General features: G+C 42.7%; 1 protein-coding gene across 3 annotated transcripts; it reads right to left on the bottom strand.

The window, feature by feature from the left end:
* Window positions 1–1,060: 1,060 nt before the first annotated feature.
* On the bottom strand, window positions 1,061–26,425 carry LOC139373238 (polyprenol dehydrogenase-like). 3 transcript variants are annotated; one of them, XM_071113527.1, is made up of 8 exons: window positions 26,203–26,391; window positions 21,600–21,707; window positions 21,080–21,148; window positions 10,741–10,842; window positions 9,178–9,385; window positions 6,336–6,543; window positions 3,309–3,513; window positions 3,059–3,277 (listed from the first exon to the last, which is right to left on the bottom strand). In XM_071113527.1, the coding sequence occupies exons 1-7, from the start codon at window positions 26,300–26,302 to the stop codon at window positions 3,331–3,333; spliced, it is 978 nt and encodes a 325-aa protein (XP_070969628.1). In that variant the 5' UTR covers window positions 26,303–26,391; the 3' UTR covers window positions 3,059–3,277; window positions 3,309–3,330. The 3 variants fall into 3 exon arrangements, with proteins under 3 accessions (XP_070969629.1, XP_070969628.1, XP_070969627.1); XM_071113528.1 differs by having other exon boundaries at window positions 1,061–3,513; window positions 26,203–26,425; XM_071113526.1 differs by lacking the exons at window positions 3,059–3,277; window positions 3,309–3,513; window positions 6,336–6,543; ... (2 more) ...; window positions 21,080–21,148; window positions 21,600–21,707 and adding an exon at window positions 22,481–24,947 and having other exon boundaries at window positions 26,203–26,397.
* Between the last annotated feature and the right edge of the window lie 936 nt (window positions 26,426–27,361).

The raw sequence follows: 27,361 nt of genomic DNA, 5'->3' as shown, positions 1-27,361 counted from the left end.
GCAGGGAACAAAAGGATGTCCTGTACATATATAACTAGAAATAGCTGACTTCCCCCAAATCACTGCAGTCAAGGAAATGCTATTCAGCACTCACTATATATCACACATAAACATAGAAACACATCTGAACACAGGGTTAGTGATCTTGCGGCTCTTAATTATTTAGCTATCTGTTTGAGACTATAATAAATTGCATTGGCGCAAAATAAAAGTGCCAGAAAAAGACGCAACCTGATGCAGAGCTACGGGTCGAAGCGGTGTCTCCGTAACACACGCATGGGATCACAATGACTTTTTTTTTGCTCAGACCGGATGCAATTCTTTCTTAAAAAAAAAAAATACATCAAAAAAAAAAGAGGAAGATAAAGGAAAAACATGAGGATAATTGTCTCTTCATCCTCTGGCCATTGAGACATGGGCTGTGCTGCTGAGGCCGGCCCCAGTATAGTTTAGATTCACACTGCTTTAAGACTCTCCTCTCTCAGCATGGATTTATAGAAGAGCCTTACCCAATCTCAGGAATAATATGTTAACAGAGACATGGTAAAAAAAATCCTTGTGTAACTCGTGAATAAAACATTCCCCAATGTGTGTGTGTGGCCAACTCTACTCATGGTGCCTGAAGAGCACAGTGTTCTAAGCCGTCCTCTTTGACACACATTAGGTATGACGCGCTAGCCTGAAGAAGGACAGATTGGTTTGTCAGATGCTTCGAAAAGACTGAGGCCCTGCTTGCAAGCTGTAGGGTTATTACTTCCACACAGTAACATAATAAATGTCATGGCCTGTCCACGACTCTGTGTGTGTGTGTGTGTCCGTGGTTATGAGAGTAACTGGATCCTTCTTACTTACCTAAACGTCTATACACAGAATGAATATCCTTGAATGAATCATCTCCCATCATTGACAGTGCCTGTGTTTGATGTGAACCAGACCCCCCCCCCACACACACACACTATTGTCAATATGTTGAAAATTATAATACAATTTTGTCAACCATTTCGCATTACTGTACACAGTAGATTTAAGATAATAGGCAAAACAAAGCTGGGGATAGCAATTCATTTACAATAGATTTTTATTTAGACTTGTGTCCAATGTGGACATCCTTCTCTATGCTATGAGTGAGGACAACACAGTCACATCTAAGAATCACACAATGACTAGAAACGCAAATGAATAACTACTTAATGAATTAGTACAGTACAACTAAAAGAGAACTTGGAAAGCAAGGCATCGTTCACAGTGATTGTGGTAAATCAATGAACAACCAAAGTACTTCAGATTTAAACGTCCTACTGAAATGTTTACACCTTGATGTATTATATTTCATGTTTACGGTGTTTATTACGTGTTATTCTTATCTCTTACTTTTCTTCTTTTTAAATAGTTATTTTCTTAACTGCATTGTTGATTAAGGGCTGTGACAAGTAAGCGTTTCACTGTATTCGACACATGTGACGAATAACATTTGATGTCTCTTATGTCTGCCTTTATCCAGCATTAGGACTCATAACACGTGTTGTATTATAACAAAAGCAGATGGAAGCTTGGAGAAGAGTCCTCTTCTCTTCAAACCTTCCTCATTAGTATTCTAAGGAGCATTCGAGTATTGGCACTGTTGTCTTGGGCCATGTACAGAACTGAACCTTACACTGCTTAGGCACGCATACAGTGCTTGAACACAAAACACTTTAGACAAAACACTGCCGATATCCTGTGTGAGAATGTTGACACGCACACTTAGAATGGATTGGCGACACCTAGAAGAGGTGTTAGATCATCTTCATTAAATAGTTAGATCATCTTACTTAAAAAGATGTCATAGCAAGTGTTTGTAATTCAAGCGGCCATCGAACCCGAGCACACATTTCAGGTAGCGCCCCAAGTTAGAACTCTCTACACTAGAAACCTCTTATCATGAGAACCACTTACAGTCATTTAAAGATTCTGAATCTTCTAGTCAGATGAAAATGCCAAAGACATTTAAAGATGAGCATCGTTTTGTTATCACAGTTTGGCACAGAGACATCAAAAATCACGACAACATTTCACATCAGTCACAGTGAAGTGGAGATAGCAGGGCAGAACATCCCCTTTGGGCACAGTAAGTCAAACAAGGCAAAGGCATCTACTGTACTATTAGGAAGCTTGCTGTCAGTTCTTGTCCTTGATGATTACAACAACAAGGATTGGACACACGCATTAAACGAGGCAAGTGCAAATTAAGCGGGAATAAGGCTAACCAAGTTCGAGTCTCATGTTTGTCATTGTTAGCCCTTCACCAAAGCATATTTGACATGATATTTTTGATCACAGCTATGAGGCGGCACATCTACAGATATATGGTCCAGTCCTTGATGGGAGTCAGGGTTGGACTAGGACCAGGAATTGCCTCTGGCATTATTCTAACGCAACAGACTATTTTTTTTCCTTGAGGCCCCCCATTATTAACCAGATAAGAAAAAATGTGTTAGATAGGCCCACTAGACTAAACATGGACCGGCCCATCTGGCCTTTACACAAAATGCCACATGGTCAGTCCGCCCCTGATGAGAGTCCAAGTAGAAGAAAGAAGAATGGACAGAGGGTCCTATTTTAGGCAGAAAAAAAGATGGTGCTGTTTTGAAGCGATATTACTAGCTCCGAGGCACTACTAGCTCTGATGTTGTTCCTTGCGTCCTTCAATGTTTTGTTATCTGCGATTCCAGAAGAGGGAGCTACAGTACCAAAGCTTCATCAATTTGGCAGCGGGACTGGTATTGCAATATAACAAACAAATTCCATCACTCAATGTGCCGTTCAGCATGTGTTTAATAGTGCTTGTCGCAATGGTAGAATGGACGTCCTCAGAACTGTCTTTGCGGAGGAGAAGATATGACGAAGAGTCGATTCCAATGCTGATGTGTTATGCAGTACTATGAGGACAGAGGTCAAGAGAGGACAGTTACAGTAGAGGCAACAACCAAAGTTGGTGCTGTAGCTAGATGTTGCTAAGTAATCAGGAAGCCTAAGTCCACAGGCTGTCGCTGTATATAGTGCTGGCTGGGGCTGACTCGGGCTGTATCCCGATACTACTAAAGTACGCACTTGTGCTCTCCTCCCCATGAATTTAAAAGCATTGGATTGGTGTCAGGCCAGAGGGACTGGTCTACCATATTTCCTATAGCAGTGTTTTTAGATCCATGAAGGGAAGGGAACAAGCGCACACTTAGGGCCGAAGGGAAGGGTTGAGAATTGGGACGCAGCTTGGTTGTTGTTGACGCTGGAGGGAGGTGTCATGCCGTTGATCTTGGCATATTTCTAAGATCATGGTTCCTGGTTCCTCCTCTAGGCCTCCTGAAGACCAACCAGCACACAGCTCTGTTTCCACAGCTCAGCCCTCACGTTGTGATCGTAAGTAATGTCAGCGGATTCAGTTCTCTCCCCGTTATAGAAGTAGCAGCCTCCGACCCCCTCCAGCTGCGACGCAGTGGCAGCCAGGATAGCTGTAGACGCTCCCTCGGCTGGGGTCTGGAGATGACACAGAAATAACACGTTAAAAAAAGAATGGCAGGGACAGGCATGTTCTTCAGAAACATAGTGGTCCTCTGTTCCATTTTCAAAATTGTAAACTGAAAGCCCAGTTCTGTCAATCATTTGAAACGGCAACACTAACGCTTTCATAAACAGGATGCAAGTACATTTCACATCTGACTTGCTAAGCAGGTTCAGTCAGTTACACCTCGTACCCAGGCTCAATTGCTGGAGAGGCGGCTGGGCGGACGAGATTAGAATTAGGCTATTTAGATACACGACAAACAGTTGTTACAGCAATCTAAGGCGTCTGGGAGCTCTCAGGTGAACTAACACGTCTGTCTGGCAGCAGCAGCCTGTGGTGAGTGATGTGCAGCAGGCCGGGCAGCAGCAGGCAGGTTAAGTGAAAGAGGTTTAGAGAGGAGGAAGCAGAGCCAGACTGATCTATTGCAGGCCATGCCTACTGCCCTGGAAAGCCTGGAGCTTATATAAGGCGCATATGGCGGCTCCTAAATGGGCCCACTGCACTGGAGGTGAAACAAATGGCAACACAGAGCATTTAAACACTACACTCGCTGCCCGTGGGAATCTGAGTTCACGCCCCTCGTTTAAACACACAAACACAATCAACAATGATTGTGAATGTCTTTGCTGATGTCTTTGCTGATGGGAACTTCGAAGAGTTCAGAAGAATTTGCTCCCCACAATATATTTGGTCGAGAGGTGAGGTTTTTTGTAATCCCAATTGTTGTATGGCCTAAAACAGAGTCAATGTGATTAGACACTGAGGATGTTCCTTGAAAGGAAAATGTGAATGAACACACTGGCAGACAGGCCGGCTTGATTTTCGAAACAGCAGATGTTGAAATAGCCCCAAATGAAATCCTTCGACCACCAGTCCGGAAATGTGTATACATGTCTTAGACAGCACACATAGATGTCTCACTTATAAAATAAAACACTCGTAGAGAAAGGAAAAGTGACTGACATTGAACAAAACAATATTTCATGCATGTTCAAATTTCTTAGGGTGATCATCACTTGCGATATGGACATAGGATTGCGCAACCATCTGTGGACAGTGGGCATCACATAGCTGCCCTCCATAATGCAGTCTGTTGGCAATACAAATGCTGCAATACAAATGCTGCAATACAAATGCTGCAATACAAATGCTGCAATTACAATCCAAACTTCAGTGGATATGAGACATCTTTCCAAACACACAAAACCCGATCAGACCGATAATGAAATATGATTCGGCACTAGACCCCAGTTCCAAGATAAAAACCTCCAAAAGGAAATTATGACTGAGATAAATATCAATATCTGACAATATCAACTCTCATTATCTTTGTGGAATATGAGTATTGAGGAAATGAAATTCAGATGTTTGTCAGGCTATCTTTATATTGTCACCCTTGAAATACTGTATATTTATTTTGAACACTTAAAGCCCAACTAGGTAAGGCTTAATCTCCCAGCACATTTCTCTGTGTTAAAGAGGACACAGTCATCTTAAACTATTCAGGCAAACAAGCTAATTGGCTACACTGTCCCTATTAGAATGTCCTAATACAGAATGAATCTGTGACCATGTAATGTGACATTTTAGATGCAGATTCAAGGGTGATTTAAATAATACAAATAATTTAAAAAAATCATTACTGCCACATGCATTTTGCTTGCAGTTAAACTGTTGATTGCCCTAAAATTATAAGCAGGTTGAAGTTTATTGGAACGAGTCTTGTCTTGAAGGCAGAACTGAGCGATCTCTGCTAGATGGTCCAGTTGCAAAGTCAAAATGGTTTATTTTTGTTCTCAATTTAAGGTTAAGCATTAGGTTTAGCAGTGTGGTTAAGGTTAGGGTTCGGTTTTAAATTATTTGATGATTTTGTTCCAGCTAGTGACCACTCCAGAACAAGATTGATGACGAGAAACGCTAACCTGCAAATTAGAATGAGAATTATTATGTGCCATTTGCACAGGTTTCTCACAAATTGTGATGTAGTTTTCAGAAATACACACACCCGCTCACCAGTGGAGGCTGGTGAGAGGACGGCTCATAGTAATGGCTGGAACAGAGCGGAATGGAATGGCATCAAACACCTGGTAACCATGTTTGATGCATTTGATACTATTCCACCTATTCTGCTCCAGTCATTACCACGAGCCCGTCCTCCGCAATTACGGTGCCACCAACCTCCTGTGCCTCTCACTCACGTGTGGTTATGAATAAATTGACCACCCCATTTAACACACCCTTTGATGTGACTATAATTGACATGCTTTTATTATCTCAGAACCCAAAGATTGCAATTATAATCCTTTTTTTAAAACACATGGATTCCACGGCAATATGATCAACAGAAAAAGTCATTATGAAGCCTGAGCAGTAAAAGGCTGGACCATTCCACATGTGTTGCACCTTATTAGTATTCTCATCAATCACCGCTGTTAAGCTTTGGTCAAGCGTAGAAGCTTCTCCTATTACCATATCTATCTTTGGTGCATTTATTTCCCCCTCAAGTACGCCAAATTCCTAAGTACTTGTAAAGGTTGTTCACCGTACCCTGAACAGTCTTACAGAACTGTCAGCATAGTTTACGTTACCCTATAGTGAAGTATACGTCTGTTAGGTGGAATATTATGACACTGTTGTTAGTTTCGTGAAGGAATAAGGCGAAACCTACACTTTAACAGTGACACATCACGTGGCCCATATCTATAGTATATTTCATGCATTTTGTCTCAGGTTCCTAACCCTAAGCTGACCTTTAAATATTTGAATGGTCATCTAGATTAAGATTCTACTTTACCCTAAACAGCATTTTGGCAACAGGTTTCTTTGCTGCCTGGGCTGGAATACAGAGGTTGTTGTACAGGTCAGTGTCCACCATGCCTGGGTCTACTGCGTTGGATGTTACTGGGAGCCCTGCTGCTGTTAGCCTCTCCTGCAGATGGTATGTGAAGAGGACCAGGGCCAGTTTACTCTGAGAGTAGGCACCATGCGCACTGTAGCAGGACCTGGAGGGAGGGAGAGAGTGGGATGGAGAGAGAGAGGGAGAGAGAGAATTGGAGAAAGAGGGGGAGGGCGAGAGAGAGAGAGAGAGAGAGACCGTTTATCTCGGGTTAAGTCATCCTTTATAATATGATAATTTGGCAGTTTAGTTTGTCCAAAAAGCCTAAGCTAATTAACAAACATACAGTGGGGCAAAAACGTATTTAGTCAGCAACCAATTATGCAAGTTCTCCCACTTAAAAAGATGAGAGAGGCCTGTAATTTATCATAGGTACACTTCAACTATGACAGACAAAATTATTTTTAAAAATCCAGAAAATCACATTGTAGGATTTTTAATGAATTTATTTGCAAATTATGGTGGAAAATAAGTATTTGGTCAATAACAAAAGTTTCTCAATACTTTGTTATATACCCTTTGTTGGCAATGACAGAGGTCAAACATTTTCTGTAAGTCTTCACAAGGTTTTCACACACTGTTACTGGTATTTTGGCCCATTCCTCCATGCAGATCTCCTCTAGAGCAGTGATGTTTTGGGGCTGTTGCTGGGCAACACGGACTTTCAACTCCCTCCAATGATTTTCTATGGGGTTGAGATCTGGAGACTGGCTAGGCCACTCCAGGTCCATGAAATGCTTCTTACGAAGCCACTCCTTCGTTGCCCGGGCGGTGTGTTTGGGATCATTGTCATGCTGAAAGACCCAGCTACGTTTAATCTTCAATGCCCCTGCTGATGGAAGGAGGTTTTCACTCAAAATCTCACGATACATGGCCCCATTCATTCTTTCCTTTACTTTACACGGATCAGTCATCCTGGTCCCTTTGCAGAAAAACAGCCCCAAAGCATGATGTTTCCACCCCCATGCTTCACAGTAAGTATGGTGTTCTTTGGATGCAACTCAGCATTCTTTGTCCTTCTTTGGATCATCCAAATGCTCTCTAGCAAACCTAAGACGGGCCTGGACATGTACTGGCTTAAGCAGGGGGACACGTCTGGCACTGCAGGATTTGAGTCCCTGGCGGCGTAGTGTGTTACTGATGGTAGGCTTTGTTACTTTGGTCCCAGCTCTCTGCAGGTCATTCACTAGGTCCCCCCGTGTGGTTCTGGGATTTTTGCTCACCGTTCTTGTGATCATTTTGACCCCACGGGGTGAGATCTTGCGTGGAGCCCCAGATCGAGGGAGATTATCAGTGGTCTTGTATGTCTTCCATTTCCTAATAATTGCTCCCACAGTTGATTTCTTCAAACCAAGCTGCTTACCTATTGCAGATTCAGTCTTCCCAGCCTGGTGCAGGTCTACAATTTTGTTTCTGGTGTCCTTTGACAGCTCTTTGGTCTTGGCCATAGTGGAGTTTGGAGTGTGACTGTTTGAGGTTGTGGACAGGTGTCTTTTATACCGATAACAAGTTCAAACAAGTGTCATTAATACAGGTAACGAGTGGAGGACAGACGAGCCTCTTAAAGAAGAAGTTACAGGTCTGTGAGAGCCAGAAAATCTTGCTTGTTTGTAGGTGACCAAATACTTATTTTCCACCATAATTTGCAAATAAATTCATTAAAAATCCTACAATGTGATTTTCTGGATTTTTTTTCTCATTTTGTCTGTCATAGTTGAAGTGTACCTATGAAGATAATGACAGGCCTCTCTCATCTTCTTAAGTGGGAGAACTTGCACAATTGGTGGCTGACTAAATACTTTTTTGCCCCACTGTAACATACGTATTCAGTATGTTGTCTACGACCCTGTTGTTCCCAAAACAATGCCCCCTACTAAGCTATCTGCATGACTAAACCCAATGACTATTATACAGTGTCTGTATTGTGCTGAATAGATAGACTTATTGTTAACACCATAAACACTGTTCAAAAGCAAAATCAACTTGTCTGTACAAACGCACCGTGAAGGTCATAAGAGCATCAGACTGTGAAATACCCAATCTATAATGCGTTTCCCCCCGGTTTCTTTTTCTTACAGCGTGAGATTGTTTCTAGGTGGCACCGTTGCAGCTAGACGTTGTAGCCAGCAGCTTCATCCACTCATTTCTCCCAGATGTGACGAAGCCATCTATCACATCTAAATTCGCAGGTTAGAAAGAGAGACACCGCTGTTCTTGCCCTTGAGGCAAGGAGCCTCTCAGTACAGATTGTATAATAATGGTTTATCACACTATCCGTCATCAAAAGGAATAATTCTTTCCTGGTAAGAACGTTTCCGAAAACGTAAATATTTTTTTATTGAGGTAAATCTTTTAAGAGTATCAAAAAAGGAAGTTATGGGAATCAAGAGGCTTTGTCGGTCAATGAGATTCATTGGATATGGCGTGTATCTTGAATTGAGAATGACATTCACCCGTAGCCACCAGATAAACACTACTACCATTGGTAATGGTTTTAAATGTGCTTCTTGAATGTCCATCAACCATGACTAATACCAACGAGATTACAATACCAAGTCGGGATTTTGATTTAGAGAGATTGATTCAATTTCAGCACTCAATTGGACACCTGAGATCAATGTTGGACGCCCTGTACCAAATAATCTGGGTCTGTATTCATAAAGCGTCTCAGGGTAGGAGTGCTGATCTAAAATTATTCTGAGATGCTCTGTGAATACAGGCTCAGGTCCTGGTCCCCTACCTGCCCTGTAGGTCTTCCATATTGAGTCTTCCAACGTGGTGTGTGGCGGAGGACATGGTGACGACACGGGAGCAGGCGTCGTGTCTCCCAGACCTCTGCAGTTTGTCCAGGAGGAGGTTTGTCAACAGGAAGTGTCCCAGGTAGTTCAGACCAAAGTGCAGCTCGAAACCGTCCTCGGTCTTTCCCTCTGGAACCAGCATGATGCCGGCTATGAAGGACAAGCAATATGACATTTCAAACTAAGTGCTTTACAAATACCCAGCCTAAAAACCCCAAAGAGTGAGCAATGCAGAGGCAGAAGCAGAGTGGCTAGGATAAACTTCCTAGGAATGTTCAGTCAGTATGTCAATAAGATATAACAGCTGCCTATGCCGATATACAGTAACATACTTCTGTTGAGTGATTGTGAATGGATAAATTCATGGAATCGCTAAGGTCGTGGGTTCAATTCTCAATTCAAGTAAGACTTACAGTACAGTGAGTGCATACATTTTTAGTTTGTGTAGGCCTAAATTCCCTTATTACGTGATCATTAAAAACAGTCCCTCTATAGACGACTGACCTCTCGGTGTGCCGTAACACTTACAGACGATGGTCAACAAGACCTGTCTGCAGATCAGTCTATGGTCTCTCAAGCTTCCCCTAATGCAGATTGAAACAGCTCATTACTCAAACCTCAACACCATTGGCTACATGGTAATGGAGGTTACGACGATGTGTTTGTCAATAACACTATTGGACATGCCATTAGACGGCTAAAGTGAAAGAGAGACAAGGCGACATTAGGCCTTGCTTAGCTTACTAAAGCCTAGGGCATAGACAGAGAAAACTCACGCCGTGATGAGGGGGGGGGGGGGGGGGGGGGGGGAATTCAGGGAAATCAGAATGCTATAGGGTCCTGCGTCCCAAATGGCACCGTATTCTGTATTTAGTACAGAACATTTGACCAGAGCCCTACGGTTCCCGGTCAAAAGTAGCACACTATATAGAGAATAGGGTGCCGTTTGGGACCCATCCTGGGTCTGTGTAGCGATGACCTTTCCCTATCATTACTCTCTCAATGGGACGACACTAACGTCTGCCCTATGTCCTACCTTCGGCATCTACTATCCATTATCTATCAGCCGGGTGTGATATGTGATGTTAGCTGCTGAGAGCATCTTGCAGACTGGTGAATTATTAATTCAGCCTGTTTGTGGGCAGAGAGCGGCTGACTGTTACCCCAAGCCAGTCAGTACCGGAGTCTCCAAAGACCTTCTCTCAATAAAAGCTATTTTGTTCAAGCAAACTGCCCTGGAGGACTACACAATAGGGCTTCGCCTGAAATGGCACCATATTCCTATAGCAGAGCACTACCTCATAGTGCTATGATCAAAAGCGGTGCGCCATAGGGAATAGGGTGCCATTTCGGAGGCCCCCTAGGACCATGAGACACTGTATTTTCAAGGGTTGACGACAACCAGTGTTTGCTTGATTTTTCAGATGAAATAATTATGCTACGATTCTCTTTAAAGGTGAATATTGTGGTGTATTGAATAAAGAGGTTGTTTGGTGTATAAGTACCATTGTTCACAAGGACGTGAAGTGGTAGAGCCCTGGCTTTAAACCTTTGGACAAACTGCCGTACCGACTTTAGGGAACACAGGTCCAGGATCAGAAATTCCACTGTGAACAGAACCCAAAAACACACAAACAACATTAACATTCTTCTATTCCTAAATATACCGGCATCTAACTTATAGCATCAACAAATCACAAACAAATATTACAATTTAACTATGCTAATAATGCTATGTCTGGTTAGCTACAGTAGTACTAACACAGGTCAGGACATCATCCTTTCATTTAGTTTTACATCAACCATTGACAGACAGTAAAGTGATCATACCAGTCCATAAACTGCAAGACAGATTATTGCAAAGACTTTCAATGAGTAGAAGTACATTTTAAAAAAGCAGCACAACATTGCTTAGAATCAAGGGCAATGGTGACATCATTGAGGACCTTTAAGGTTGCAGTGACACATCCATAACCTGAGCGGTAACCAGATTGCACACCAGAGAGAACACTATAGGCATCAAGAAAGCCAGTGAGTTGATTATTGCTAAGTTTTTCCAACACTTTTGATAAACAGGGCAAAATAGAAATAGGCCTATAACAGTTGGTATCAGCTTGATCTCCCGTTTAAATAAAGGACGCACTGTGGCTGGCTTCCAAGCAATGGGAACCTCCTCAGAGAGGAGAGAGAGTGATTAAGAAGGTCAGAGACAGGCTTGGCGATAATAGGGGCAGCAACCTTAAAGAAGAAAGGGTCTAAACCATCTGACCCAGATGTTTTTTGGGGGTTAAGTTTAAGGAGCTCCTTTAGCACCTCGGACTCAGTGACCGTCTGCAGGGAAAAACTTTGCAGTGGGGAAAAAGAGTCCTCTCCTGGGTTTTAATATCTCAGGAATCCTAATTATGCAAATCCTAATCTTTTACTTCCTTTCCCCCTGAAGGATTAAGCAGCTGTATGATAAGCTATGGTCTCATTCAGTAGTACACTATAAACCGTGAGACAAAAACTAAAACACAAGGTAGATTACATTATGGCAATACACTCAGTAACCTGGCATGAATTAAACACGATCTCATCGGCAGTTGAATAAAAGAGCACAAAGCACGGATAGATGTATATCTAATATTCCCTGGTATGGAAACTATAACCGCCGAAACGTTGTTACAAGAAAAGGTGGAGAGTTAATTGTGTATGCAGGAATCATTCTTATGGGCCAAATGATAGCGTGTTTATTTATCACCACAGGAAGTGACAGAGTGGACAGAGAGCTTGACTGAACTTTACTCATCTGCATAACAGTGCAAGGGAAATAAATACACTTCTTGACCACGGCTCCATCATAAAAAGGGCCACATTAAATCCTAATTACAGGAAGTCAAAGCATTTTAAAAGTCAACGCTATAATGAGACAGGAACAAGAATGTCATGACTGAAGCTAGCTCTACGGCTAGGAATCCAGAGTTTTACACAATAGTATTGAGTAATGACATTAGCGCCCCCCCCCCCCCCCCCCCACACACACACACACACGAATCAGAATGTCATATCTCTGAACCACTTGGCACAGCTTGTGGCGTCCCCGAACTGAGTGCTCAAGCACATAATTAAACTAATTTTGTCCCATAATTAGGTATTGTCCCATAATTAGGTAAATTACTCTGCATTACACTAATCATGGGACTCTTCCCCACTGAGTGTAAAGAGTGAACAGTGTTTCAAGCATTGTTGAGCTGCCATATAAATGGCTCCAGAAAATAAGACTAGAGAAAGCTAGAGAAATCCGCTATAAATGTAGATGTTCTGTTGGGAAGGAGAACTACAGATGAAAAGATATTCAGCAACTCTTGGTAGGAAAATGGAAGTTTGCTTCAAAAATCAACCTTTTATTGTTAAAACCATTCTGAAAATAGCTTCATAAGGGTACTAGAAAAGACCCATAGGCGATGCGTGTGTGTGTGTATACTAACAACCCTTAACTGTAATGTACAAATATGTGTAAAGCGAGGGGTCAAAGAGGTCAATGGACAGAGGACATCTCTCTGTAATAATCAGTGTGTTGTGTGAGTCAACAAAGGCCTTGCTAGCTAACGATCTTGTATCTTAAGTGGGAGATAACAAAAACATGCCCCCGGCTAATGGCTTGTATAAGGTCATCCCAAGAGACCGTGATTTACTAAGAGTAGAAAGTGGAGAGAGGCTGTTCTTTGTCCCTTGTATGAGTAAGCTAACTATATGGTGGTTATAGGCTTCAATTAATCTAATACCGTACAAATATCCCAACAAATGCATATTTATTCCCTTTCTCCTCCGTCCTTTCTTCCTCTCAAACACTTCAACTCTCGAAAATATCAAGCTCTTAGGATTTTACGGTGAATTTATCCTCCGAAAATGAACATATCCATAAAAAATAAAATAACTTCACTGAGAATGTGTGAATCCCCAATAAGCGCTCTCTATTCTAATCACTGTTCAATATTGACCAATATTTGCATAGATTACAATAATTCATTGGAAAAAATAGCCATACTGTAGTAAATATTCTTCCAATCCATCTCTAGTGCCAGAGCTTTGTCACGGTGCCAGACCTGTCATGAAGGAAAGTAGGGTATCCTCTAGACTAGTCACAGTGCCAAAGAGCCAGCTGGAGGACGCAGACTAGAAGGCGTCGTGCCATCTGGAATATCAACAAAGACGTCTCATCCAAAGACGTGTTGAAATACTGCCATCTTCCTGAATTACATTCTCTCCCTGACCAGTTCCAACTGCTGCTGTACATAAACAAACTGACCAGCTGCTGTCCAATAACAGGACAGAGGACTGGAAACAGGCTGGCTGCTAGTTTGACCGTCCGGCTGCAACTCTGATAAGAGATTGATCGTCCACAATTATTTATAGGAGCTTATAGGATAGATTGATGCTGCTCCGAAAGAGGAGGAGGAGAAGGCAGATTGGATGGTAAATCAGCAGGATGTCTATTGGCATGAGATTCGTCTCTCACTCTCCGTTGCAGAAAGGAGGTATGGAAGTCAGGAAGTTGTTAAAGGAGATGGATGCAGCCACTGGTGTCGCAAACTAAACCGCTGGGCTTTCTGACACTTTCAAAAAAAAAGTCACCAACTTTTATTGCTGTGACACGGCAATGATCATAAAACACCAGCAGATACAGCACGTTTCTAGATGACCGTAAACAACAGGTTGATTGTACAGTGGTTGTGGTCCAGCAGTATCACACCAAAATGTGTCATATGGACAAAGGCTCAGACACGGCGACGACAAACAGCTAAAAGCAGCGGTGGATGTCCTGTCTTTTGCCCACATCGCGGTGTGTTATCGCGCTCACCTGCTGGGTTCTCAACGAGCTATTTTTGACGTTTTGTAGAATCATCGGGAAATCGACTGCTGATATTCTGGTCAGAGGCACGCGGCCGTCCATAGTTCTGGGCCCGGCTTCCCAAAACCATTGAGGTTAAATTCATTGTTAGAACTTTGTCGGATCATCTTTAAATCTCGGGACTGTTTCACAAATCCATCGTCACTACAGTTGCCATTGAAAATGCTTGTTATTTATTGGGAACAGACAACAGCACAAAGGGCAAGAAGGTAGAGACAACAATACATCACGCAAAGCAGCCCCAACTGTCAGTAAGTGTCCATGATCGAGTCTTTGAATGAAGAGATTGAGGTAAAACTATCCCGTTTGAGTGTTTGTTGCAGCTCGTTCCAGTCGCTAGCTGCAGCGAACTGAAAATACGAGCGGCCCAGGGATGTGTGCGCTTTGGGGATCCTTAACAGAATGTGACTTGCAGAATGGGTGTTGTATGTGGAGGATGAGGGCTGCAGTAGATATCTTAGACAGGGGGGAGTGGGGCCTAAGAGGGTTTTATAAATAAGCATCAACCGGTGGGTCTTGCGACGGGTACAGAGATAACCAGTTTACAGAGGAGTATAGAGTGCAGTGATGTGTCCTATAAGGAGCATTGGTGGTAAATCTAATAGCCGAATGGTAAAGAACCGCTCGGGAGCACCCTTACCTGCCGATCTATAAATTACATCTCCGTAATCTAGCATGTGTAGGTAGGTCATCTGAATCAGGGTTAGTTTGGCAGCTGGGGTGAAAGAGGAGCGAATTACAATGGAGAAAACCAAGTCTAGATTGAATCTTTGCCTGCAGCTGAGAGAAGGCCAGTGTACCATCTAGCCATACTCCCAAGTATTTGTATGGAGGTGACTACCTCAAGCTCTAAACCCTCAGTAATCACACCTGTGGGGAGAGTGGCATTCTTCTTACCAAACCACATGACCTTTGTTTTGGAGGTGTTCAGCACAAGGTTAAGGGAAGAGAAAGCTTGTTGAACACTAAGAAAGCTTTGTTGTAGAGCGTTTAACACAAAATCCAGGAGGGACCTGCTGAGTATAAGACTATCATCTGCATATAAATGGATGAGAGAGCTTCCTACTGCCTGAGCTACAGTGGGGCAAAAAAGTATTTAGTCAGCCACCAATTGTGCAAGTTCTCCCACTTAAAAAGATGAACGAGGCCTGTAATTTTCATCATATGTACACTTCAACTATGACAGACAAAATTAGAAAAAAAATCCAGAAAATCACATTGTAGGATTTTTAATTCATTTATTTGCAAATTATGGTGGAAAATAAGTATTTGGTCAATAACAAAAGTTTCTCAATACTTTGTTATATACCCTTTGTTGGCAATGACAGAGGTCAAACATTTTCTGTAAGTCTTCACAAGGTTTTCACACACTGTTGCTGGTATTTTGGCCCATTCCTCCATGCAGATCTCCTCTAGAGCAGTGATGTTTTGGGGCTGTTGCTGGGCAACACGGACTTTCAACTCCCTCCAAAGATTTTCTATGGGGTTGAGATCTGGAGACTGGCTAGGCCACTCCAGGACCTTGAAATGCTTCTTACAAAGCCACTCCTTCGTGGGCGGTGTGTTTGGGTGTGTTTGGGATCATTGTCATGCTGAAAGACCCAGCCACGTTTCAATTTCAATGCCCTTGCTGATGGAAGGAGGTTATCACTCAAAATCTCACGATACATGGCACCATTCATTCTTTCCCTTACACGGATCAGTCGTCCTGGTCCCTTCGCAGAAAAACATCCCCAAAGCATGATGTTTCCACCCCCATGCTTCACAGTAGGTATGGTGTTCTTTGGATGCAACTCAGCATTCTTTGTCCTCCAAACTTGACGAGTTGAGTTTTTATCAAAAAGTTATATTTTGGTTTCATCTGACCATATAACATTCTCCCAATCTTCTTCTGGATCATCCAAATGCTCTCTGGCAAACTTCAGACTGGCCTGGACATGTACTGGCTTAAGCAGGGGGACACGTCTGGCACTGCAGGATTTGAGTCCCTGGCGGCGTAGTGTGTTACTGATGGTAGGCTTTGTTACTTTGGTCCCAGCTCTCTGCAGGTCATTCACTAGGTCCCCCCGTGTGGTTCTGGGATTTTTGCTCACCGTTCTTGTGATCATTTTGACCCCACTGGGTGAGATCTTGCGTGGAGCCCCAGATCGAGGGAGATTATCAGTGGTCTTGTATGTCTTCCATTTCCTAATAATTGCTCCCACAGTTGATTTCTTCAAACCAAGCTGCTTACCTATTGCAGATTCAGTCTTCCCAGCCTGGTGCAGGTCTACAATTTTGTTTCTGGTGTCCTTTGACAGCTCTTTGGTCTTGGCCATAGTGGAGTTTGGAGTGTGACTGTTTGAGGTTGTGGACAGGTGTCTTTTATACCGATAACAAGTTCAAACAGGTGTCATTAATACAGGTAACGAGTGGAGGACAGACGAGCCTCTTAAAGAAGAAGTTACAGGTCTGTGAGAGCCAGAAAATCTTGCTTGTTTGTAGGTGACCAAATACTTATTTTCCACCATAATTTGCTAATAAATTCATTAAAAATCCTACAATGTGATTTTCTGGATTTTTTTTCTCATTTTGTCTGTCATAGTTGAAGTGTACCTATGATGGAAATTACAGGCCTCTCTCATCTTTTTAAGTGGGAGAACTTGCACAATTGGTGGCTGACTAAATACTTTTTTGCCCCACTGTATGTTGTTGATGTAAATTGAGAAGAGCGTGGGGCCTAGGATTGAGCCTTGGGGTACACCCTTGGTGACAGGCAGTGGCTGAGACAGCAGATGTTCTGACTTTATACACTGTACTCTTTGAGAAAGGTAGTTAGCAAACCATGCCAAAGACCCCTCAGAGACATCAATACTCCTTAGCTGTCCCATAAGAATGGAATGGTCTACCCTATCAAAAGCTTTGGCCAAGTCAATAAATATAGCAGCCCAACATTGCTTAGAATCAAGGGCAATGGTGACATCATTGAGGACCTTTAAGGTTGCAGTGACACATCCATATCCTGAGCGGAAACTTTGCATACCAGAGAGAATACTATAGACATCAAGAAAGCCAGTGAGTTGATTATTGACAAGTTTTTCCAACACGTTTGATAAACAGGGCAAAATAGAAATATGCCTATAACAGTTGGGATCAGCTTGATCTCCCCCTTTAACCTCTAGCGTCAAGCAAAGCCGTATCCGGGAGCGTAATCATAGCCTCAAGCTCATTACCATAACGCAACGTTAACTATTCATGAAAATCGCAAATGAAATGAAATAAATATATTCACTCACAAGCTTAGCCTTTTGTTAACAACACTGTCATCTCAGATTTTCTAAATATGCTTTTCAACCATAGCTACACAAGCATTTGTGTAAGAGTATTGATAGCCTAGCATAGCATTAAGCCTAGCATTCAGCAGGCAACATTTTCACAAAAACAAGAAAAGCATTCAAATAAAATAATTTACCTTTGAAGAACTTCGGATGTTTTCAATGACGAGACTCTCAGTTAGATAGCAAATGTTCATTTTTTCCAAAAATATGATTTTTGTAGGAGAAATCGCTCCGTTTTGTTCATCACGTTTGGCTAAGAAAAAAATCTGAAAATGCAGTCTCTACCACGCCGAACTTTTACCAAATTAACTCCATAATATCGACAGAAACATGGCAAACGTTGTTTAGAATCAATCCTCAAGGTGTTTTTCACATATCCATTCGATGATAAATCATTGTGGCAGTTGGGTTTCTCCTCGGAAGCAAACGGAAAAATACACGCAGCTGGAGATTACGCAATAATTGCGACGGAGGACACCAAGCAAGCACCTGGTAGATGTAGTGTAAAATGGTCAATCGTCCAATGATATGCCTACAAATACGTCACACAATGCTGTCGACACTATGGGGAAACAACAGAAAGTCTAAGCTCATTCGTGGCCCATTCACAGCCATATAAGGAGTCATTGGAACACAGCGCCTTCAAAATCTGGGGCACTTCCTGTTTGAAATGTCATCTTGGTTTCACCTGTAGCATCAGTTCTGTGGCACTCACAGACAATATCTTTGCCGTTTTGGAAATGTCAGTGTTTTTTTTCCAAAGCTGTCAATTATCTGCATAGTCGAGCATCTTTTCGTGACAAAATATTGCGCTTAAAACGGGAACGTTTTTTATCCAATAATGAAATACCGCCCCCAGAGTTCCAAGAAGTTAAATAAAGGACAAACCGTGGCTGCCTTCCAAGCAATGGGAACCTCCCCAGAGAGGAGAGAGAGTGATTCAAAAGGTCAGACAGGCTTGGCGAGGATAGGGGCAGCAACCTTAAATAAGAAAGGGTCTAAACCATCTGACCCAGATGTTTTTTGGGGGTTAAGTTTAAGGAGCCCCTTTAGCACCTCGGACTCAGTGACCGTCTGCAGGGAAAAACTTTGTATCGGGGGAAAAAGAGGGTTGAGCATTGGGGCTAGTCGCATTAGAAGTAGTGGTAGATCAGGAAATGTTGGAAGGGCAAGGATGCATGGCTGAGTCAAATAGGAATCCTGACTTAATATATTGGTGATTAAAGAGCTCAGCCATGTGCTTCTTGTCAGTAACAACCACATCAACTTTAAAGGACACAGGCAGCTGTGAGGAGGAGGGTTTATTCTCCAGGTCTTTAACCGTCTTCCAGAACTTCTTGGGGTTAGACCCACAGAGAGAACTGCTCCTTAAAGTAACTAACTTTGGCCTTCTGGATAGCGTGAGTGCACTTATTTCTCATTTTCCTGAACGAGAGCCAGTCAGCCTGAGTATGTGTGTCGCCAAATGCAATTCTTGAGGTGGAGTATCTCTGCATAGATTACATAGGGTAAGCATTATAATAAGCCGGCTAAATATTTGTAGCTATAGGTCAGGGATCAAATAGATTTTTTCTTGAGTGGATGGTCGTAGGCCAGAACATAATTACAAATCATTTGAATGCTGCAAATTGACAAACATATATATTTGACTAAACATAATAATTTCAAACCTTGCTTACATCCCATGGCTCTGTATTATGTGTGGGAATACTTGGGAAAATATTTTTAAAATTAAAATCACCTGGAGCTGATTTCCTGGTGGTTTTAGTCATTTATTTATTTGTTTGCTCACAAATGAAAGCACCCTCTGTGCGAATGCCAGTCGGGGAACCCTGCTATAGGTTGTATTTCATAGGCTGTGATCAACTGTCAGTATTGTGGAATAATTCTACAATTAAGGTAAGATTTGAAAGGGAGAAAACTGATCCGAGAGCAGCGCTGCCTTTCATTTGATCCTATCAGTAGACCGTTCTCTCTGCGTGGGGTTTTGGGAAACACATGTTACATCGAGTGGAGCAGCGGTTAAAGGCACTGCATCTCAGAGCTGGAGGCGCCCTGGTTCGAATCCAGGCTGTATCACAACCGGCCATGATTGGGAGTCCCATAGGGCGGCGCACAATTGGGCCAGCGTCGTCCGGGTTTGGCCGGGGGTAGGCTGTCATTGTAAATAAGAATTTGTTCTTAACTGACTCGCCTATCTAAATAAAGGTTAAATACGTTCCATCACTACGGGAAACCGGGCCCTGGTGCGTTTCCCCTCTTATGCAGAGACGTCTTTAAAGCAGACAGTCTTGAATAAGGAACAGGGTTAAACTGTTGAGGGGGCAGAATAAATTAGGCTTAATAGGACCTGAAGCTACTGTCTCTAAGCATTGTCTTGCCTGGTTGGCGATTTAGCAAACACATTCTGACAACACACAAATCTGTTCTACTGTCTCCGTATGCTGCTGATGAAGCAAGGTTAGACATTCTGGCCCTACAAAAGTCAGAGGAGAATTCCTGGTGACATGCCACACAAACATTTTCTCAACCATCCAATCTTAGACAGCAAACACAGTGATATGGATTGTATGTTGGGTGACGAGGACAAACTGACATATAGAGCTAATACCAAACGTGCTCAGATATGGAGAGGGCATGAAATACACATATACAAAAAAAATTAGCTCAGAAATGCATCTCTGTGGCAGACATTGTTATTGGCTCTCAGGCCTACCAGTACACACTATATAAGACAATCAGATATCCTGTTTATGTCGGAACTCTAACCATTTTGCCTCCCACACAACTTGTTAAGAGGCTTGCTAAACACTGCTTGCCTGACAGTGCATGCCAGGGCTGGGGCGGATTCAATGCACCAGGGCGACATTTCCTGTTCTTAATACAAACAGGCCCATTTCTCATTCCCACGTCTGTCATCATTACTCTGTGTAGCAGGGCGTACATAACAGTGATGTTACCCTGGCTGACTGGAGCTGTGCTATGATCAGTCATTTCAGCACCAGAGAGGAAGGGAAGAGAGAAGCTGCCTGCTTGGGATCAAAAGATGCTGCCTTCCCTTCTTTCCAAACAGCCTCTTTAAATCACATCTGCATGACAATGAAACTGAGACTGGTTGGCAGCAGTTTGCTTTCCTCCTCGTACTCATCAAACACAAGCACAGACAAACATCTCCCTCGCCTTTCCCCTGCTCCCACTCGAGACACGGCTTTGCTTTTATCAAAATAAATGTAAAAAGTACATTTAAGGGAAGGGACGGGGGAATAAAAATGGGAATTGAAGAGAAAACCTGCTACCTTTAGATAATTGCTTTTGGAATGGACTCTGGCGTCCAAGCCGCCTCAGACAAGGTGCAGGTGAACAGACATCCTCCCTCTGTTACAAAGCAGGAGAAGTGGTTTACTCTTACCAGCACGAACCCAATTTTTTTACCCCGGAAAACACAGTTAAAAGTCAGGGCACTCATGTACATTGGCCTATGTCTGAATAGCTTACTCCCTGTGTATATACGAGCAGACCTATTTGAGAGGTAGCCTATTTATTCTGCAATGGCTGTGTGGAAACGATAGAGAGACAGAGGGAGAGAGATAGAGCGGGAGAGAGAGGCTATAAGGGAAACAGTCATGAGAAAATTACCTTTCCCCTCGCTGCCCTCTTCGTGGATCTTCTTCACAGCTTGCAGGCCTTCCTCTTCAGAGTTCCCAGCTGGAGGAGAGGGGAATGATTAGGGGAAAAAAATAGGATGGATGGAGGGATGAATGAATGGGGTACTCTGGAGCAGCAAGTATCCTTCCCTCATCATAGAGACCAGGGAGAGCAGAGTGAAAGACTAAACCTATACTACTGATTTGGGTTTCATTGAAGCAGTGCCACTATTATGTCAATAATGATTTCTTTGCAAAACCCTATTAAATTTGATTGAGGAGTCAAATTTGATTAGGTTAGGAAATAACTGCCTTAGGCAGGAATGTGTTCACAACGTATCAAAGATTCCCTATGTACTGTAGTGAAAATCAGTGCAACTATACTTAGGCTACAATTCAACAAAACATTAACCTAAGGATGTTAGCACACAGGCTTCAACTATGTTGGATTGAGCAATTTAGAATGATTTGGGAGATTACGGAGTCATGACCAAAGGGTGTGTGTACAATACCTATAACCACATGCATGCCAAGGCTTGCCAGGTGTCTTGCAGTCTCATAACCCATTCCTCGGGCACCCCCCGTCACTATGGCAACCCTTCCATTTTGTTTGGGCAAAACTGTGTGAGGAAGAGAAAGAAAACTAAGGTCCATATGTTGCCATCGCCTTGCAACACAATGGAACATCTATGGGATGATACAAACAGGCGTATTTATTCCATCCAGTCCAACATATCACTGAGAACAACACAATTACGGGCAATCAAAACATAATTCCGCTGACTCCATTTTGTTTTGCCCATTATAAAAAAACACACAGTACTTCCATTTCGGGGCAATTTGTGTTGGGTCAGAGATTACATTGGGCTATAATCTGCAGTTATCAAAGTGTACGGTGTGGAGTCGGACTGAAGTTGAGTGAGTCACTGGTAAATAAGTCCGTAACGACCTCTAGTCCTGAAACATGAAGGGAGAAGGAAGAGCTCTTCATTATCGATGACACATAGATCCATTTTGCTTGACAACAACAGTTCCTGCCCCTGAAGATAAAATGACTTTGTGCAACAAGCACACAAAGCACAGCTTGCACGCGGCCAGACAGCTTAGCATTACTAAAATTAGAGCCACAGTAGTTATCGATGCACCGAGGGTAAACAGGACGGTTGAGATTTCAACTCTATTACATTTCTGCCAATCAGATTTGTATCACATTTGCTGTGGCGGCTGGTGAGTGGTTAAATGAGCAGTTCGTTGCTCATTTAGTTTCCAAAAAACTGTAACACTGAGGAGAAGCCTATAAATGCAAGTTGATACCTTCGTAGTACCATCAGGACTCATCTGAGGAAGTTGTATTGGACACATTGAACACAAAATGAACACGAGCAAGCAGAGATTCAAGTTATATAGGATATACTTTATGTTCTTCTGAGAGTTCAGTACAGATAACAAAGCTTGGCACATCAAAGCTAATCTCAAACGTACTGTAAAGACATCTAAAACAGTCCAAGGACTTCAAAGAGCAAAGCAAACAATGACTCAGAAATGACTTGAACATTGGGACAAAAAAAAGCCATTTAGCCCTACATCAAATAGTTAATTAAATAAAATTGCAGCATGATCAGAAATAGAAAATTGACCAGATGTTACACTCACATAAATCCTTTTTTACTAGTAAACAACTAAATGCCCTCAGTATATATTATTTTGATAAGTATTTCCTTTAGGATTAGGGTATTGTAACTGTTTGGTAGTGGGCAGTGGCCTGCCCAGTTATTCCATGGTCTGACCCAGAGTCCTGCTCCAGTCCCAAGCCCCATTCCCCTGAGTCATCCTCAATAGGTTCAGCCTCATTGCAGCGCCGTGAGTTTTCATAGAGAAACACCTGTTGGTCTACATGTGCCGGGGTGAGGCGGTTCCTCTTCCCACAGAAGAAAGTCCCTGAGGAACTGAACAGTCTGTGGGAGGGGACACTAGTGGCGGGGACACACCAGTACTTCTGGAGCACCTTGGGGAGAGTAGGGAATAAGCCCATACGGTCCGACCACCAATGGAGAGGGTCTTCGTTGAGACCCAGGATCTTCTGGGATTTGAAGTTGCTCAGCTCTTCCACGACCTGAGCGTGTAGCTCTTCTTGGTTCTCGTCATTGCCTGACTGGCAAAATATCACAGCCAAAGGGTTGCCTGCATTGCTACATGAAGGAGAGTGTTTGTCAAGAGTCTGTTTTTTGTTGGGTGGCTCATCAGAAAGAGGAGCCAATTCATCTGTGACCACATTCTCATTCCTCTGTTTCTCAAGAATGGCTTTGGCCTCCTCAATGACTTTACTCTCCACTTGGGAGCGGTCGTGGGGGGACAGGAAAGGAAGCCTCTTGTAACGGGGATCCAGGAAAGTGGCAACGTTGAGAAACATTGCAATCTCAGACGTCTGCGGGTAGGTGCTGGACAACACCTTGGAGATTACCTCTTTGGCCATGCCAACCTCTTTTGCGTCCCCTTCTTTGGCCTTGAGGGTTGTGTTCAGCAGCATGTGAAGGACAGGCCTCACCATACTAATGGTCGGATACCTACAGTCTGTTATCATGTCAGCTACCAGTTTGAAAGGTTGCAGAACTCCAATCAAGCCCTCAACCATGTTCCATTCACTGTCCTTGAAACTCAGCTGATGGTTGTCACTGTCCTCCATGAGTACCACACTGATAATGGCCTGCTGCTCTTTCAGGCGCTGGAGCATAGTCAGTGTGGTCACCCAGGATCGGACCCTGTCTCTGATGAGGACACACTGGGCTAAGCCTTGCTGCCTCTGCTTCTCTCGCAGCAAATACATAGCCATCACGGACTGTTGGAAATAATCAACAAGTTTGCGGCAACGTCCCAAAAAGCAGTCAATTCTGGGCAGCTGAAAGGCCTCATCCATCCCTCGATTTATAGTGTGGCCAAGGCAAGGCATCTGCACGGATAGATCCAGAAGAGAGCAAGCTTTCACAATGTCCAATGACCCGTTAGTGGTGGCACCGTTGACTTTGTGAGTTATCCCCCATTCGACAAATGCTTCGTACAATGCTCTGGTAATATTCTCAGCGGTATTGTCCTCTGGAACTTCAAAAGTTTTCAGGCATTTGGTACTCATGGAGAAACCAGAACCTAGTCCGTTTTGGTTCAGAGAGTGCATGGACAGGGAGATGTAGGTCCTGTTCTGGGTTTGGCTTTGCCAAAGGTCAGTTGAGACACCGCAGTTCACCACCCCTGCCACCTCACCCAGCACTGCATCTCGGATCTGATTGTACCTCTGTGGTAGGGCCTTCATTGCTACGTCGATTCTGCTAGGGGGCAAGTATCTTGGATCTGCAGTCCTTAAGAGGGCCTGAAAGGTGGGTTCTTCCACCACAGACACAGGGTACATCCCTTCACAGACAAAGCTGATGATCGCAGACGTCAGATCATTATGCCGTCGGTTGATATTTTCAAACGCTGGGCTCTGCTTCAGGATGGCTTCCTGACATTGCTGCTGCATAGGTTCAGTCTTTATCTTGGAGTAGGCCGTTGCGACCGCCTCACGCATCTGCTCCGTGTTGCTCTTCACAAACTCACAGAACTCAACTGGGTGGTTCTTCTCCAGGTGGTACGAGAGATTGGAGGTGTTCCCGGAATATGCTATCTGAGTCATACATATGCGACAGTAGATCCTCCTCCAGTGTAGTATACACCCGTCTGCATCGGTGTCAAAGCCAAAATACCTCCATACTTTACTTTTTGCCCTTGGATGTGCAACAAGGTGGAGATTAGATGAGGAAGCACCTTTGGCCTCCATTTTGTTCCTTTGACAATGATCCTTTTAGGTGCCTTCACTCATTACTGAGTACCTAACAAAGGCAGTGAGATAAAGGTAGCATGAGATAACAAAAGGTCAACAACAGGAAAAGAAAATGTCAGATAGTGGCTTTTACCTCAGTAATTAATAGGCTATAACTACGTTTTTTCTTATTTGTAATTCAACCTATTCTCTAAATAAAATATTCTAAGAGCCAGTACAGAATGAGCTTGCCTCTCCACTGCTGTGGAGGACATTGCGTCACCTTAAACATAAATCTAGGGGACACAATGCAATCTGCTTTGAGTATTGACAATTTTGTTGATCCAATCATCTCTCTAATTACTAGCCGGTCTTATCTTGATTGGGATACTGAAAATTGCCTGACCCAGTCTCTCACCATAAAGCCTAGGGTCCAATTACACAAGCATCTTTTGCCAAGGCTAAAACTAACTTCAGTACAGCTTAGGACCTAAATGACGCAACTGGATTCTTTGCATGCTTAGGTATGTTTGAGAGGTTTAGGCTAATTGGTCTTTTCTATAACAAGACATAATACAACACTGCTATTGTGTCAGTACAGGCTAAGCTACAAGTTCACATGAGAGGATTTCGACATTCTGATGTGATGTGAATAAGGGGGAATCTGGGCTAAAGGTCATTGATTACCCCTATCCTTCCAAAAGCACTATAGTTCACAGAAGGCAATGAAGACATGTAGTGAGATTATCATGACGTGTGATTCACTTTACAAGGCATGGTATTATGGCACACTATGAATTTTGAAAATGTGCATAGGAAAATATCAAAAACCCATTCCCATTACAGACATAGGCTACTATTGTGGGAGAATCCGTGAGCATGCAAACACTATACTCAAATGTATGATTAAAGTAGCCTAGGTCTGGGGTTGCCATTTGTGAAATGGAATGCTGATATATAATTAATATTTTGTGCTGGAAAATACTGGTTATGGAAAGCAGATCATATATCCTAACAACATAAAGGCTATAGGTAAATTACAGTAGCAGTCAACTATCGCATAACACTTACAGCTTAATTTTATGACAGTTATTTCAATTCCTTAACAATTTGTTAAACAGTGGTTGCATTTTGATATTAATTCGTTTGCTAGTCAATTCTCAGTCAAATTGGCTATTGTTGTTGAAAGCCTTCACTAGCTAGCTAAGTAGCTAACGTTAACAGGCAGCGCTAGCCAGCAGCTAACGTTATAGGCTAGGAGAAGTGATAATCACAGCTGCATTCAATATCTGTAATGAATACGGGGATGAACAGAAAAGTCTAACCTGGTAACGTAAATGACTTGTTGAACAGTTGATACAGAAGAACTTTAACTCCCACTAAATACAGCCTCAAAATTGGTAAAATGAAAGACAGTAGCCACATATCTGTGCCAGGTCTCTTCGTGTGTTTCAGTCCTTGGATTCCGTGCTACTCTGCACACTTGTGCTTCGCTTAAGTTCCTCCTGCTCTGTGAGTGCGCCGAAGCGCGCTCCGACCCTTGACATTAGTTCTGCCCCCTCAAATCTGTATCACGAGTAGGGCACGCAACTGGCGGAGAGAGAAAAAAAAGGCCTACCCTTATTAATCTCATCTCACGGTCTGTACAGTGCATCAAATATAACATCGTCAGTATTGATTTTTTTTAGACTTCTTACTTCACAAATCCAGTTATACAATATTAGCCCGATACATTTTTATAAATCATTTTTAAAATGAAGCATTGGCTTTGATTGTAAGGCTTTGACTAGTCGAAAATACTTGAGGTTCACTTCTGTTATAGGGGAGAGTGGGGTAAATTGAGCCAAATGGGTAAATTGACCCACCCTTGCTTCAAGGAAACCATACACAAAATTAATCATTTGACCAAATATTAAGGAAGAGGTCATAATTTCACGGAGTCTGCGAAGGAATTAACCACATTAAACTTTTTTTTTCAAATGTCAAATGAATGTATTGTGTTAGAGGTTTCATGATGCTTGTACTGTATCTAAACCAAATTAGATACTTTAAGATTGTTATATACATCAGGTGGGGTCTCTATAAGCTTCTATATGAGGTCCTAAACCTAACATGAAAGTGCATCTTTGTAGATGTGTGGGCTAATATAGTCTAAATGAGCCAATGGTTGAGCCAATGGTTGAGCCAATGGCAAGTTGAGCAAATTGAAGTGCTTTCTTCCTAAGCGTAATGCAAGGCATTATCACTGGGATATGAGGTAACAACAGGGCTTGGCCTATGTTGAAAGTGTTTTTAAAAAAGTACAAAGTGTTTGTTAGGTGTTAGGTGTATCCAGTGATACATAACATCCTGAAATATATGTAGATATCTTTGTTAGAAAGAATACTATGTTTCCCTTGGCGGTGTGATGCTGAATGCAAAAAATGGCTCAATTTACCACACTATCATCGAAGGAAGGTTTCATGTACATAATATTGCCTAAGG

The sequence above is a fragment of the Oncorhynchus clarkii genome, chromosome 18 (genome assembly GCF_045791955.1).
Source record: "Oncorhynchus clarkii lewisi isolate Uvic-CL-2024 chromosome 18, UVic_Ocla_1.0, whole genome shotgun sequence".
Lineage (NCBI taxonomy): Eukaryota > Metazoa > Chordata > Actinopteri > Salmoniformes > Salmonidae > Oncorhynchus > Oncorhynchus clarkii.
This window is presented reverse-complemented; position numbering and strand designations above follow the sequence as displayed.